This window comes from Ixodes scapularis, unplaced genomic scaffold (assembly GCF_016920785.2).
Source record: "Ixodes scapularis isolate PalLabHiFi unplaced genomic scaffold, ASM1692078v2 PGA_scaffold0__279_contigs__length_252992795, whole genome shotgun sequence".
NCBI classification, from domain to species: Eukaryota; Metazoa; Arthropoda; class Arachnida; order Ixodida; family Ixodidae; genus Ixodes; species Ixodes scapularis.
This window is the reverse complement of record NW_024609835.1, coordinates 96,278,488-96,292,823: the sequence shown is the minus strand read 5'-3', so window position 1 is coordinate 96,292,823 and position 14,336 is coordinate 96,278,488. Positions and strand designations below refer to the sequence as shown.

Here is a 14,336-nt window from a genome sequence, read left to right as displayed (position 1 = left end):
GTTACCGCCCCGCACACGAGGTGGAACCAGTTGGAACGTTTCCCCTAAAGCACGTCTTCGTGGCGAGTCCCGGAATGCTCCAGAAGGGAGGCGGCTCGCCTGGTCCCTCACCCCAGCCCAGCAGGGCCACCGCAACGACCGCCGGGAGCTCGTCTCTTCGCCGCGAACTGAGTACGTACTGCCGCCGCCGCCGGGGCAAGAGGAACCGCACACCAGACCTGCCCTGCCCAGGAGCAGCCCAGGGGAGGGGGAGAGACGAGAGAGACCCCCAACTCGCTCCAGAGAAGCCGCCACATCCCTCGCCTTCTTTCGGCAGCAGGAAAACCTGTTTGGAATGCCGAAGCGTCAGAGGCCGCCGCGGCAGGCAGTGCGGTCAAGTCCCTCCTTCCGTCTTGCTGCGCCGGGAGGACCTCATCCCGTCGCCGTAACGCAAGAGCGGACGGGTCCCCGTCCCATGGCGCCGTCTCCTCCACCAGCGTCCTGGTTGACGACGTCGGGGCCCACGTCGCGCCGCAAGCCTTCGTCGTCGAGCCTCGAGGGCTGCCGTCCCCGCCGACCATGAGGATTATAGGAGTGGTCGTCGTTCCGGCGCTGGCCGCGGTCTTCCTGTGGCAGCGGGCCAGTGCCAGCGACGGAGGCAGCAGCGGCAGAAGCTCCTCCGGTGAGCAGGTTTCCTCTTCTCGGGTCCGCCTTCGGGGAGCCGGGAGATAGCGGAGGTCGCGGTCGCTCTTCGGCGAGCCAAGGCCAGGGTGACAAGAACGGGGATGCCGTCTCTTGCGGGTCTCGGCTTCTGGGGCAGTGTCCGATTGCAGATGCGATTGGATCGGAGACACGGTCACGGAGAAGTGTCGTCGCTGTTGTGCTTGAGGTCGGCTTGCGTGTGCTTCCGCCACGAGGAGAGCACTGTGATTCCGGGGTCTGACGGTGCAGCGTGCGGAGTGCCCGCGGCATGGTGTTGAAGCAAGGCATTAAAATTAACCAGTAGGTGCATGTTAAAAAAAAGTGCAAAACAGCGCTAGAATAGACGAGGGACACAAGAAAGATTACACACGGAAGCCACTGCTTTGATAGTGTTGGCTTTGCTAAACAAAAAGAAAGGCATTCATACTCACAGGTATATATTCGTAAGCTTTGAGTTCTTTATTTGGAGGATGGAAATTGTATGAACCCTGGACAAAATGGGCGGGTGCGGTAACTCTGTCTTCAGGAGTACAACATGTTGGATCGAATCAGAGTTGTTCATACGTGCCTGTGTCGGTGTCTCGCAGTGTAAGCACTCCTTGTTGATGCAAAGATATGTCTACCCAAGACTAAAGCGAAATGTAGATATTTTATTTATAGTAAGACAGCTGACGATTGTGCACTATAACAAATCGAATCTATAGAAAAGCAGACATACATGTTGTGCATATGCGGTATCAGAGTCATACGTTTCATCCGTAATTATGTTGCTTATTTTTGTTTTGGGATTACATACCTACCTGCCGAATTTTCGAGGTTCAAGAGTAAAACGCATCTCGTGTATTTGTTTTTTTTTCTAGACAATATTACGCGTCGGCAAGCTGGGTGGAACAATGAGCAAGAACTGTAGCACACCAACTATATAATAAAAGTTGAAAAAAGGTTTAAAAAAATAGATTTTTAGGCATAAAAAGAAGTGACGGTGGAAAATCAGTCATCAATCAGCGTGGGGCTACATAACACTGATAAAAAAAAAATTACCGAAATAATTGACGTATATACAGTTTCATTTAGCGCAATATTAACTGAACCGAAATATGAACATGTTCAAGAAACAAAGGTACTACTCCGAAAGGCGGCCAACTTCTTGAATAAAGTTAGTACCAATAATTGGTTAAAAACGGTTCACTGTACCCAGGGAACGCCGCGCGGTGATAGCAAATATGTTGAATGTGGTCGCAGACTTTGCATTTGGTATCTTTATTTCGTTGAAAATAAAATGGCCCATTAACGACTGATCTTTTTTTTTATTTCCCAAGCAACATTAAGTATTTTTGTATTAAATCTGGGAGAATTGGTATTTAATAACAATATGATGGAGATTAATTTGATCTGTGACAGAGATAGCCTAGCGTGACCATATTGTCACGCTAGGCTTTTGGTCTACAGCAAAATTGAGAAATTTGATAAAACTTCTATTTTACACGTTACAATTAAAATATTTTTTTAAAGAGACAAAGGGTTAGTTAATACGCATGATAGTGTTGAAACATAAACACAGAAAGCGACAGTGTACTTTGTTCCCTGCATGCGCACGACACTGCTGCTGTTGTCTGCTGCATACCGCCGCCTCTTATTCCCAGGAACAGAAACAGCTACTAAGAGCGCGAGTTAACCAAAGCGTAAGCCAGCGAGGACACGGCCGTCTGCTAATGAGGTGCATGGTCTGCCTGCCCCTTTAGGGTTGTTGTGAGACTGCATAAGGTAGTTTTGTGCCACCTCCCTCCAAACATTCAATTGATAGGTGGTGGATCCAATACTCATAATCATAGCCCATTTGTAAGCCAAGGAGTTATTGGCCATCATTATATTTTCTGCGAATTTCCGAACTGCTTGCAGCCGTGGCGAGCGAAGCATTCAATTGTCGTCGTAGTTGAGCTGGCGCACGGCTTTGAAGTGTTGAGCAAATCTAGCCTTCAGAAAATCCATCTAAGGTAGCTTTCCCAGCTAGTCAACTTTTTTTCAAGTTTGCATTATTAGCATAATGCAAAAATGTCACCATGTCAACGAACTTGTCGCTACGTATAGCGTTGGCCATCATCGCATTGCGAATGTCATCACCACTGTCCAGTTACATTATTTCCCGGAAGGTTTGTTGTATACCTTCAGCATCCATACCCCTAAAAGTCACTTCATTTTATGAGCAGTTACGTCACGATCTGGAAAATTCAAAGGCAATTCATGTATCATCGTTTCCTCTGCCTACAACGCTACAACAGCATCGTTAAAAAAAAAAAAAGGAGACTTGTGCGTGCTAGGAAAGAACACATCGCCAGCCGTCCCTCGACGAGTGCGTGGCGTCTTCAGGCGGGTCTCCTGTTCCTGAATCTCAGAACAACATGTTGAACAACCTAGTTTATTTCGTCCTTTTTTGCGTCATCGGCCTTATTCACACCAATTCTACGTCCATCTGCCAGCAGGGTTTCAGTGCCGGCTCTCAGATGCCCTCCGCTCCTGTTGTCGATCAATGAGCCAGAATATTCATCCGTCCAGTATGCATACAGGTAGATATCAGCTTCAGGTGGTTCATTGTACATGGCAGACGTGTCTTCCTAATTACTTTCAAGAATGTCTTTTATTTCTTGCGCTATTTCTTGCGCTATCTGAAAAACACAATAAGCGAACAATGAAAATATAAACAAAAAGCGCCATAGAAAAAAGCATATGATTAGGCGTAAAGTACACCTGACGCTTAGGCCTTAACATATTTATGCTCAGCCAGGAATTTTATCCGGAAGCCAATCAAGTCACTCTCTTTGCAAATGCACGTAAACTCTGCCAATCTGTAAATAGAGTACTAAAAAAAAAATCTTGCATGGATCTATTGGCAAATCGCTGAAAATAATTTCGGCGCTTCCCATAAGCCGGCACTAATTAATTAGAGCCCTGATTTCTTAAGTGGCATCTAAACATGACACTTATTCGGCTGACACACACGACCATCAGGTCCCGCACGGCGTTTATGGGCTTTATTCCTAAATAACATAGACACTAACTCTACCTGACAACTCCGACTTCCTTACCTTACTTATGAAACAACTTTATATCCGCCTGCAGCCACAGGAGGGCAGCAATAGGGAAACTGATTTTCTATACCTTTCTTGAAAATGTTGCTCCACTCGCTTTAGAATGGTCAGACGCAAGGTATTAGAGAGTTCAAGAAAACCGTTTTTGCACATGCGATGGGCCCTCTGGTACGCACTGCGCGTATGCTACCGCAAAAGGCTCGCGCAAGCGTAGTGCGTACTGGAGAGCCGATCGTACTGTATCGCATGTGCAAAAACGGTTTCCTAAAACTCTCTATTCGCGGCACCGTCATGGATATTTTTAGCCACCTGAATTTACATGGTGGGCGGTTTTGAATATTCGTTCATGTACGAATCATATCAGATTAGAAAAAATGAATGGACGAACCCTTTTGTTTAAATGTAATTTTCCAGTCAACATTTTTCCTTCTATATCATGGGACGTTTAACATAATTTCTAAAATTACATATATATTTTTTTAGCAATCAAGTATTTTGTAGGTTTATGTTGTCGAAACATTTTTATGTTAAGGTTCTCTACGCTAAGCTTATGTTAAGATTTAAGTTTCTTAACGCTGGAACACACGTGCAAAAAGCGAATCGAAAATGGCACGAAAATTTGATACTTGGGAAAATACTTCCACATTATTCGTTTTAAAACAGACCGCGCTTAGCAGATTTTTATTGTACACGAATCCTTACGATGCTTTTAACTAAACTTTATTTTCAATTTACGGGCAGTATTTACCTTCATTTTCTTTTCTTTCAAAACCGCCAAGAAATGATTTTTTTGTGTGAGTGTTTCCATTTTCGTGTTGGAATTGTTTGTTTTTCATGCGTGTGTTTGAGCCATTCCCGTGTAAGGTACTGCATCGATGCGTTCTATCTTTACCCTCCTAGTGTAGACCGCGGTGCCTGCAGTGTGATCCGAACAAACAAACAAACAAACAAACACATGAGTATGTACATATATATGCCGATCAGTCGCGCCTCATCAAATTCAAAAGCAATCCATCAGCGTCGTAAAATTCATTCAAACTCTCTCGGGGGTTCATCGCACTGGAAAAAAGACGCAACACGTAGCGTTTATTCAGATTTCTTTTTTATTTCCTTTTTCCGCGTGTGGACTGCATTAGTGAAATTGTAGACCGGCTTCCGAGTACCTCTTCTTGCACGCGGTGTCTTTTGCTTGTTTCGTATGGCAAGTGGGCAATGACCCGGGACCGTCACTGATGAGGGGTTGCCCGGGGAGAAACGCCGACCGTTCACGGTTCGCCAGGACCTCCGCCGGATGTCGCGTCGGTCGTTCCGATGGACTCTCGCTTCATTGTTCTCCTGTCCTTCCTTTCACAAACACACCATCGCAGCACACCTGAGCAGGACGCCCGCACACGCTCTGAGATGCGTGCCGAGCTCTTGTATACGGATCAGCACGCAACTACCCGATCATTTATGAACAGAAAGTCGGGGCGCGAACGAGCTGGTGTAGATTAGACACATAACACAACCCCGAGGCGGCAGGTAAGCAAAGGGCAACGCATACACTAGGAGTCTCAATCTGAGTTTTCATTTGAGACTTTTTGAGACCGTTGGAGACGAGAGAAGTCTCAACTTGAGATTTTTCCCGTACATGTCGTCTTCTGCTTACCTGCACAATGCAGTATCGGGGCTGAGTTACTCTCAAATGTATATTGATCAACAAATTTAAGGCTTAGAAATTGACGATCCACGAGGCTTCTACATTGAAAACCTCGTAGTTTTCAAGGCAGAATACTCTTTCACCAAACTCACAGAAGTCGTGTTGTATATCTTCCAAAACCCGAAAAGGTACCATATTTCACGTTTGTCTAATACTAGTTTGTTATCAATTATCGTATCATACAAACTATAAGGCTTTACAAGCACTCATTTTACTAGTTAGCAGTTATGGCAGTGTTTCTGCAGCGAAAGGCGGTGAAATGTGTGTTCGCGCACATTGCGTCGCGCTCTGCCCTTTTAGGCCGCAGTTACACGTACCGCTCATATACTTCATGCAAAATACACGCCGTTCGCTGAAGACATGAGGAGAGAACTATGGGCGGAGAAGCCTCAATCATGTTCGAAGAGTGTTTGCTTCATACATGCGCTTCGATCATGTCTGCAGGCAGTTTTTACATGACCAATGTAACCGTCATACGAGGAAAAGAACACACCTCGGGCAGTCTCTGCAGGTTGCTCTATGTATGATGTATTACGCTGTAACCAAATCTTACACCGCTTGCCCGATTCGAGCTCCATCGGGGATATAGGACTTGATCCAGTGCCGCGCTTGCGTATACTGTAATAGGTAATAGCACGCGGAGTTGTGGAGCTTGTATCATTGAAACCCAGAGTTACAATAAACATTAGCTCCTACAAAGGTTCTAATGTTCATGACTCTAGACGCTCTAGATTGTATTTTTTAATCAAACATACCAAGTTTTTCTTCCTTTGTGTGTTTCAACAGTGCCTTCTGTAATACCCTGAAACGGGTCCTCGAGGTAAATAAATGAAATAAATGAAATATTCCATAGAACGTCGATCATGGCACGGGCTTGCTTCACGTAAAAGTAGACAATCCAACGTATCTAAAAATTTATTTCCTAGATGCATGAAAATATTCGCTAAGTTGTTTTTTTTCTTTTTTTTTTTTTAATTGACCCAGTTTTTTGTTTGAGTCGAAGTTCTCCCGTAAGCAGAGTCGGATTGCATAATATTAGGAGTCGTTATTTGCTAGCTTAGGTAATGTATAAACATAAAGCTCAAAATACACATTTAATTCAAATAGTGAACATAATTCAGTAGCTGAATTCACAGAACAAAATTAACAACTTTGACCTGAGAACGATAAAGCGAAAGATATTCTTTTCGCAGTTTTCGTGCATCCGACATATACCAGCCGCTATTCTGAAGTTTTTTTTTTTTATTATTATTATTCAGGATCTTAAATCGCCTTAGATCTTGTGAACCAATCGTACGTGGTCTCTAAAGAGGAGATAATCGAAAATAAGCCAATGAATGAACCGTACTTGATGAAATTAATCCAACTCTACGAAGCCGCCGAAAAAACAAAATTTTTGGCGGAGCCGGGATTTGCTACTCCGCCAAAGAGTTTACATCGTTTGAAATACGGCATTCTTGACACAACCTTACAGTTCAGTAAACTCCCCTTACGAGTCTTATTATTATTATTATTTACGCATATCTGTACAGTGTTCTTTACAAGCTATATTTGTATTACTGAGAACAAGAAAGCTACAAATCTTCAGTATCTTTGCAAAGTTGGAGATAATGGCGATTAGATTCTGTTACGTTTAGTTTTAGTTAGGCGTGTGTGCAAATAGTGGTTTGAATCGAATAGGACTGCGTCGCTGACAGCTTTCCTCGTGCAAGGAAGAGCCACGAGAAACCGGCTCTGTATACAGTGGTTAAGTAAAGGATGACAGTTCGCTATTGGATACGAAGCAATATTCGCACACCCTTACTTTTAGTGCATGCGTTAGACATCTTAATTTGTGGGGTTCTATATTGATGCGATCACTATTTGCGCGTACGTATACACACGCCGACACAGATACGCTTTCCGCCAACAAGGCCAGTCGGCAGCAGACATGCCGAAGACGAAACAATGAGTCAATTTAAAAGCGAGGCCAAGCGCGAAACAGGGCGCAGCGTCGAAACGAATCGCAAACTGGATGCGCTTCCACGGAACGCCTTCGGCAATGTCCATGTTATGACCCGTCACGCCTACGCGCGATCTAAATTTCATGCTGCGTTTTATTTTCATATCGTGACGGGAATCGACGGACAAAACAACAATAAAAGAAAAGAGCTAGAAAATGCATTCGTGGTCCTTTTTCTGTTTGTTTTTTTCGCGGCAGGTCGCCATTGCAACGTGCGCTCACGCGGCGTTCGAATTAAGATAGCGTCGCGGCGGATGAGGAAACGAAGGCAGCTTTTCAAAGAGCGGACGTAACACCATCCGTGCAGGAAAGGCGCTCACGTCCTTACAAGTGGTTCATCACGACCGGCAAGTGCCAACGTTAAAATAAAGAAAAAAAAGCGGTCATCTTGGGTGGTTTTAAGCGTGTATTACCGGAATGTTAATTGTGGTTGTGTTGCCCTAGATGTGGTGTATTTTTAACGAGGCAGAAGCAGTTTTTTTTATTTTTCATTTATTTTTATTTCCCTCGGGCTTGGGGACGTTACAGAGAGCAATACTGTAGTACAAATACGCAGATGCAGTCATTGGCTGCATAGTTCTGGTTTCAGGGATGGCAGTGATGGAGGTAGGGAGGCGGTTCCAGCCCTTTGTAGGTTGCCATATGAGCGACACGACATAAAGCGCGACCTGAAACACGAACGAAACAAGAAACACGTACGACCATGTAAAGGCGCTACTTACAACTGATACCCGTGCCACTCGGGCAACTCGAATGACATTTACAACGAATGACCGTGCAGGTAGCACCAGCCGAATGACATTTGGGGGAATGTCATTCGTTGTAAATGGCATTCGAGTTGCCCGTGTGGCACGGATATTGCTTTATTAAAGAAACATTTACTCAGCCAGACTGTCGTTCACCATACCGATAACATAACGGCGCTCTTCTCTTATATGAAGCCTTCTAAGGAAGACATTTCCCTATACAGCAGAAAAATAAACATGCTGACACACGTTTCACCCGCGTTCTTGATAAGTAAAGCTTCAACGATTCCTCTCTCCGTCTTTTCATTCGCTGTTTTAACAAACTTCGTCGAATCTAAACGCGGTTCGCAAGCACCAAGCTCCGCGATAAGCACCCCCCCCCCCCCCCCCCCTCCGCCCCGAATTCTTACATACAGCGACCCGGTGCTTCCTCGCCCTATCATTTATTTCAAATTTATTTATTTATTTATTTCAAATACCCTCAAAGCAGTAATACATTGAAGAGGGGAGTGGACATCAAAATAATAATTACAATGTGCACATGTTAGTTAGAACTCTCTTAAACAAAACAATATCAGTAATGTTAGCTATTGAGGCGGGAAGGTGGTTCCAATCCAATAATGTTTGGGGAATAAAAGAAGATTGAAACAACGAAGTTTTAATATTTGGCACACCGACTTTACGACTATGATCAATGCGAGCAGAGATGTAGAATGGTGGGATAATTAGTTTACGACGAAGGTAAGCATTTTGATGAAATATTTTATGGAAAAGACACAAACGAGAGATTTTACGGCGATGCGTTAGTGATGGCAGGCCTAAAGAGGTTTTCATGATAGAAACGCTGGCAGTACGGTGATAGCTCTACATGATAAAACAATATCCCGTCTGTCCGATATAAACACGGTCAGAACTCAACGGAATTTCATAGACCACCTTTGTAAAGCATTCAGTGTACTTCGTAATATGTTTCTTGGAAGACGGGACATGTTTTTTTTTCGAGAAGGCCGAACAGATCTTGGAAGGTTTGCAAGATGCTGAAAACACAACATTAACTTTGTGCCTGACAGCTTTTTTTTTCTTTTTTAATTGTGCGATTTTTTTTTACAGTACTGCCATCCTTACTCTCTGCCCTTGAAAAATTTCGCCGCTCGGACGTTTCATTACATGTAGGAACTTTTCACAAACATTAAAAACTAGGTAAGACAAGTAACCAACTTTCCTTAGACGCCCAATTTGAGGATAAAAGTTGTTTAACAGTCTATGCTCGCAGCTGTCAGTGCTTGCTGCTTGTTATTTTGGTGGACTGTACAGAGATTAGTTTTGACATTGCTGTGTCACAGAAACAGTTCACTTGTTTAATTCGCTCTCAGGTGGACTAAACTTTACAGAGGAAATGCCAACGGATAGTTTTATACAGTTCCTTGATCTGCAGCTTTTTTTTTTTTTTTTTTCAAAATGATAATGTATGCTGGAGATACAATCTTCGTTCAAAAAAAGCCTCCTTCCTTTCAGCAGTTCCCACTCAAAATTAGTCAAACGATGGTTTGCGTCCAGAGTCATACGCGTTGCTATCACTAAGAGCTGCCAGCATGTCTGTCAGACAGCTTTGGTCTTTAGGTGGAACGTCTTAAGAAACCTGGTTACCCGTCTTACCTAGTTTCTAATGTTTGTGAGAAGCTCATACAAACAAGTAAACGTCCAAGCGGCGAAAACTTTCAAGAGCAGAGGGTAAAGTTGCCCCTGCAGGTGGTGCCCTATATGCACAAGGTGTCGCACAATTTAACGAAAAAGGCGGCTGCCAGGCACGAAGCCAATGTTGTGTTTTCAGCACCTTGCAAACTCTCCAAGATCTGTCCGGCCTTGTCGAGAAAAACAAAATTGTGGTGGCTTAACTGGGCTATGCCAGGATATACGTAGCGTGAGCTTATGCGCACAAAATGAGATGCGCTATCAAGCGGCTCCGGTGCAGCGTCAGACTTGGCTACTGCGCAACAGAGGCGCACAGCTCGGCACGCGGCGGCGCCAGTGCGTCTGCAGCGGCTATGACGTCACTCTTCTGGAATGCGCTGACTGGCGAGGCGCGCGCGGCGGCGGCGGCTCCGGCGTGCCAGAAGTGCGCCGTGTGACGTCACTGCTCCTCGCGCATGCGCAGCACGGCTTTTCGGGAGCCACGCGATACTGCTCAACCTCGGCCAGTGTAGCTCACGCTACGAACCCATGCTCCGTGTTTCAAGAAACATGTTACGAAGTACACTGAGTGTGTTACAAAGGTGATCTACGAAATTTCCTTTAGTTTTGGCCGTGTTTATATCGGACAGACGGAACGTTATTTCAGTGTTAGGGCGAGGGAGCACAGGCTCGCTGAAAGGGGGGGGGGGGGGGGGGGGATCTCATGGGGAATTCTGAGCGTTCTGGTTGCGAACCGTTTGTAGGTTCGACGAAGTTTGTTAAAAGAGCGAATGAAAAGACGGAGAGAGAAATAGTCTAAGCTTTCATCATCAAGAACGCGGGTGAAAGTGTGGGAGCATGCCGTCTATTTCTCTGCCGGATAAGGAAATGTCTTTTTTTTTTTTAGATAGCTTCATAATATACTGCCGATATGTTATCGGTTTATGGTATGTTACTGGTATGGTGAACGACAGTCTGTCTAAGTGAATGCTGCTTCAATAAAATCAGTTGTAAGTAGCGCCTGCCCTTATACGCGTTTCTTGTTTCGTCTGTGTTTCAGTTCGCGCTTTTAACCTTTTAAATAATATGAACAAGCTAGCCTCGACCTAAGTTTTATCGATATAGATGTAGGTACGGCACGCTATTACCGGACTTGCAATAAAAAAAGGGCACGGTTAGAGCTTATTCCCGACGACCCAAATTTTTATATATCGATTGATTAGCATGTCGGGGGGCCGGTTTGCTAATCAATGTGGGTATTTCTCCCGACAATTAACCCCCCCCCCCCCCCCCTCCGCTAGAATACTTTTGAGGTCACGTGACCGGCTCCGTGGGGAAAAGAAACTAAAGGTACCTAACGTTCCAGCCAAATGTTAAGTCCGTCCACGCTTCGAATAATAAAGTTCGATTTTGCGCGCAGAAAAAAAGGTGATGCTTGAAATGGTAACTCAAATGAACCGCGTTCGTGTACTTTAGCAGCGGCATGTAAAGTTATTTCTGGGGAAGGTCGGGTTAATCAAGAATTAAAGAAAATAGCAGACAACGCTTACGTTTGCTAAGCGGAATCGGCTGAAACGATAGGTACTTGGTCTTCACAGAGCCATGTCACGTGACCCCAAAATCTTTCTTGCACGTGTGTTAACCACCGGGAGAGAAACACGCATAGATCAGCAAACCGGCCTTGGCAGGAAACGTAACGCACGCGGTGGGTCACAGTCTCGAACATAAATATCTGAACCTGCGGGTTTTAGAGCGAAGGATACAGAGCACATGTGCTCCGTTTTCTGTACTTTTCACCGCGTTTCTTTTTTTTTTTTTTTTTTTTTTTCAGGACGTGCGATATAAAACGAAGTGTTTCGATTTGACTTTCATCTTTAACAGGGTGTCTCACTGGTCGCCCCATCGTTGTAAAGAGCTTAGGCTGATCAGCTTGTGTCTACGGAATGAGTGCTGTCCCAGTCCTTCTTACTGTTTTAGCTTTTCCATACAAGCTGACGAACCGCTATTAAAGCGATTTCCTTAACCCTATTGCTGAAAAAAGTCTCAAGTACAAAGTTCGAGGGAAAGTCAGCGAGCGAGCGAGAGAAAGAGAGAGAGAGACAAGGAGATAGTTGGCAATTTCAGCTTATTTCGATGTAACGCTCAATTACTCATAACCGACGACCGAAGACCCTTTCGTGTATGTTGACGTTAGCGCATCCCTGTCGGCCTCTTATCGGAACCAGTACTCCTCTAATTGGATACCTCCCCTCTTCGAACATATTGTCTTTTCCTGCGCCCGCGATTTCGACGGAGAGAAAGATCATCTCATAACGGGTTCAGCATTCGTCCCGCCGATCCGCCGGCTTCTGAAAGCGTTCTATTTAGTTGGGTCTATTTTAGGTCGTATAGTTTTTCTCGAGCGCCCAGCTACGCGGTACGCATACCAATGTATCTCAACTACGTTCTAGCTTCGCTTCCTTCGTCGTTTCTAATCTACACCCATCACCTCAGATCCTTTCCACAGCGCGTGAAACAGTCGAGGTTCTTACGTCCCTGCGGGTCTTCAGCCTATTTTCCTTCGTTCTCTGTCTCTTATGGTGAATTCCACTCTTAGATCTGGAGCGCTTTCCAAAATCCGCGAGGGACGCAAAATTCCGCTTCGTGGGACCCGCTCCGAATCGACGAGGGGAAGATAAACTTGCATTTTTGGAGCGACCTCCCCCACACCCCTCCCCATCCCTTCTCCCTCCGCCGTAAAAAATGGCCGCTGCTCGAACTTGACCAGCCCACCAACGCCTCAGCCGGCTGATCTTTCCGACGACCAGTGACGACCGTCACTGCTTAGCTGCAGAAGTAACACGCGACACAGGCCGGGCGAAATTATACGTACCGCGGCGCCCATGTCACAAATAATCAAGACGTCCGCGTTCGGCACCGTCACATATTTTTCGGCCGCCTCGAAGCGGCGGGGCACGGACAGCGATTGCCAGCGGTGGAGTTCAGATTTGTAGTACGACTTTAATAAACACAGAGGTAACAAACCATCACTTTCGCGGTCGTTGCCTAACCACTTGCTTTATTTCACGGGAAAACGCCGACGGAATGCAGTGTAAAAAGGTAAACAATCACTGGCTGCAGAATGAATAGGCCTAACCTTGCGTCTGCCTCCGGCTTTTCTGTCGTTCTTTTTCTCGTTCTTCCTCTCGCGATCACAGACGTCAGCGCTTACGATTTGCCACGCTCCACATTCTCGGCTTTTTATCCCTGATCTACGGGAGGTAGAAGCGTTCGAGCCGTCACAATCCAAAGTAAACAACCGACGCACCCGTACAGATTCAAGTCCAACTCCACGACCCGACCGGCCCGCCGATCTCTCCAACCTCGCCGCGTATGCGCACCGCCGATTTAGACGGAAATCACGTGGGCCGCTTTGTCAGCTTCCGGAGAGATCCGTGAAATCCCGCAGAGCAAGTTCGGCGGTGTTTGGGGCGCTCCGTGGAGCGGGCGCTGCCAGAGATCTACGAGCGGAAGATGACCAACTTGAGCCAGATCTGCGTACGGAATATGCGCGCTCCAAATGGAACACTTTTGGAGCGCTCGAGATCTGCGAGCGCAATTCACCATTAGTGTCACTGGCAGGTTAAGGAACGCAGGGCATGGTGAGTCCCAGGCATATTATTATCGCTCAGCAGCCAATCAGATTGTAGCACTAGCCGATAAGAACACTGAAGAGCCAATGAAGAAAGGACGAGCGAGATCATAATTGGCCACGTCCTACGCTTCTGTCAGTGACTACATGACTGAATTGCTCTCCTTCACTTGCGTATGTGAATGACTACGGTATGCACACACCAGTGCCGTTCTTTAAGACCGAAAAGTGTTGACTTTAGATATTCGACATTGTGAAAATTAAAAGGTCCTCTAAGGTTCCTAAGGTTCGCGTTACACATATGCAGCGAAAATGAATGCTTGTGTCAACGTTGAATTATTCCTACATCACTCAGCATCTTGCAGTCCGCTGCTTGCCATTAGCTTTGTGGAGAGGGTTCTCTATTTACATCATGTTTAGTGCTTTATAATCGATGATGTTTGATATCAATATACATATGCGCCATTATTTCTGTTGCCACTGCCTGATGGATGCTTCTAAGTTCTTGGTCCACTTGGTTCAGTGCTCAAAAGCTGCACAATCTATGATCTTGTATTTATGCAAACTGGCCCAATTGAAAGCGTAGCCGGAATTTTAGCTCAATTAAATGTTTATGCATGCAGTGATGTTACATGACGTCACGCTTGTTTTGAGCAAGCCGGTCAGCGTGATTCTTTTGGCAACTCTAATACTCGCATGGACGCCAACATAACATCACGTTTACAAAAAAAAAAAAAAAAATGGAAGCATTAAAGAAACAAAAAAAAAAAAAAAAAAAAAAACGAGAGGTGAAGAATGTGAAAATTTGTAAAATTAGAAG

General features: G+C 45.3%; 1 protein-coding gene across 1 annotated transcript in view; it reads left to right on the top strand.

Moving 5' to 3' along the window:
• The first annotated feature begins 350 nt into the window (after positions 1-350).
• Positions 351-14,336, top strand: part of LOC8031232 — a 92,242-nt gene continuing 78,256 nt past the window's right edge. Inside the window, exon 1 of the mRNA XM_002404738.5 lies at positions 351-661. Within this exon, the coding sequence (XP_002404782.4) occupies positions 559-661 (103 nt within the window). The 5' untranslated portion in view covers positions 351-558. The remainder of the gene's footprint in view (positions 662-14,336) is intronic.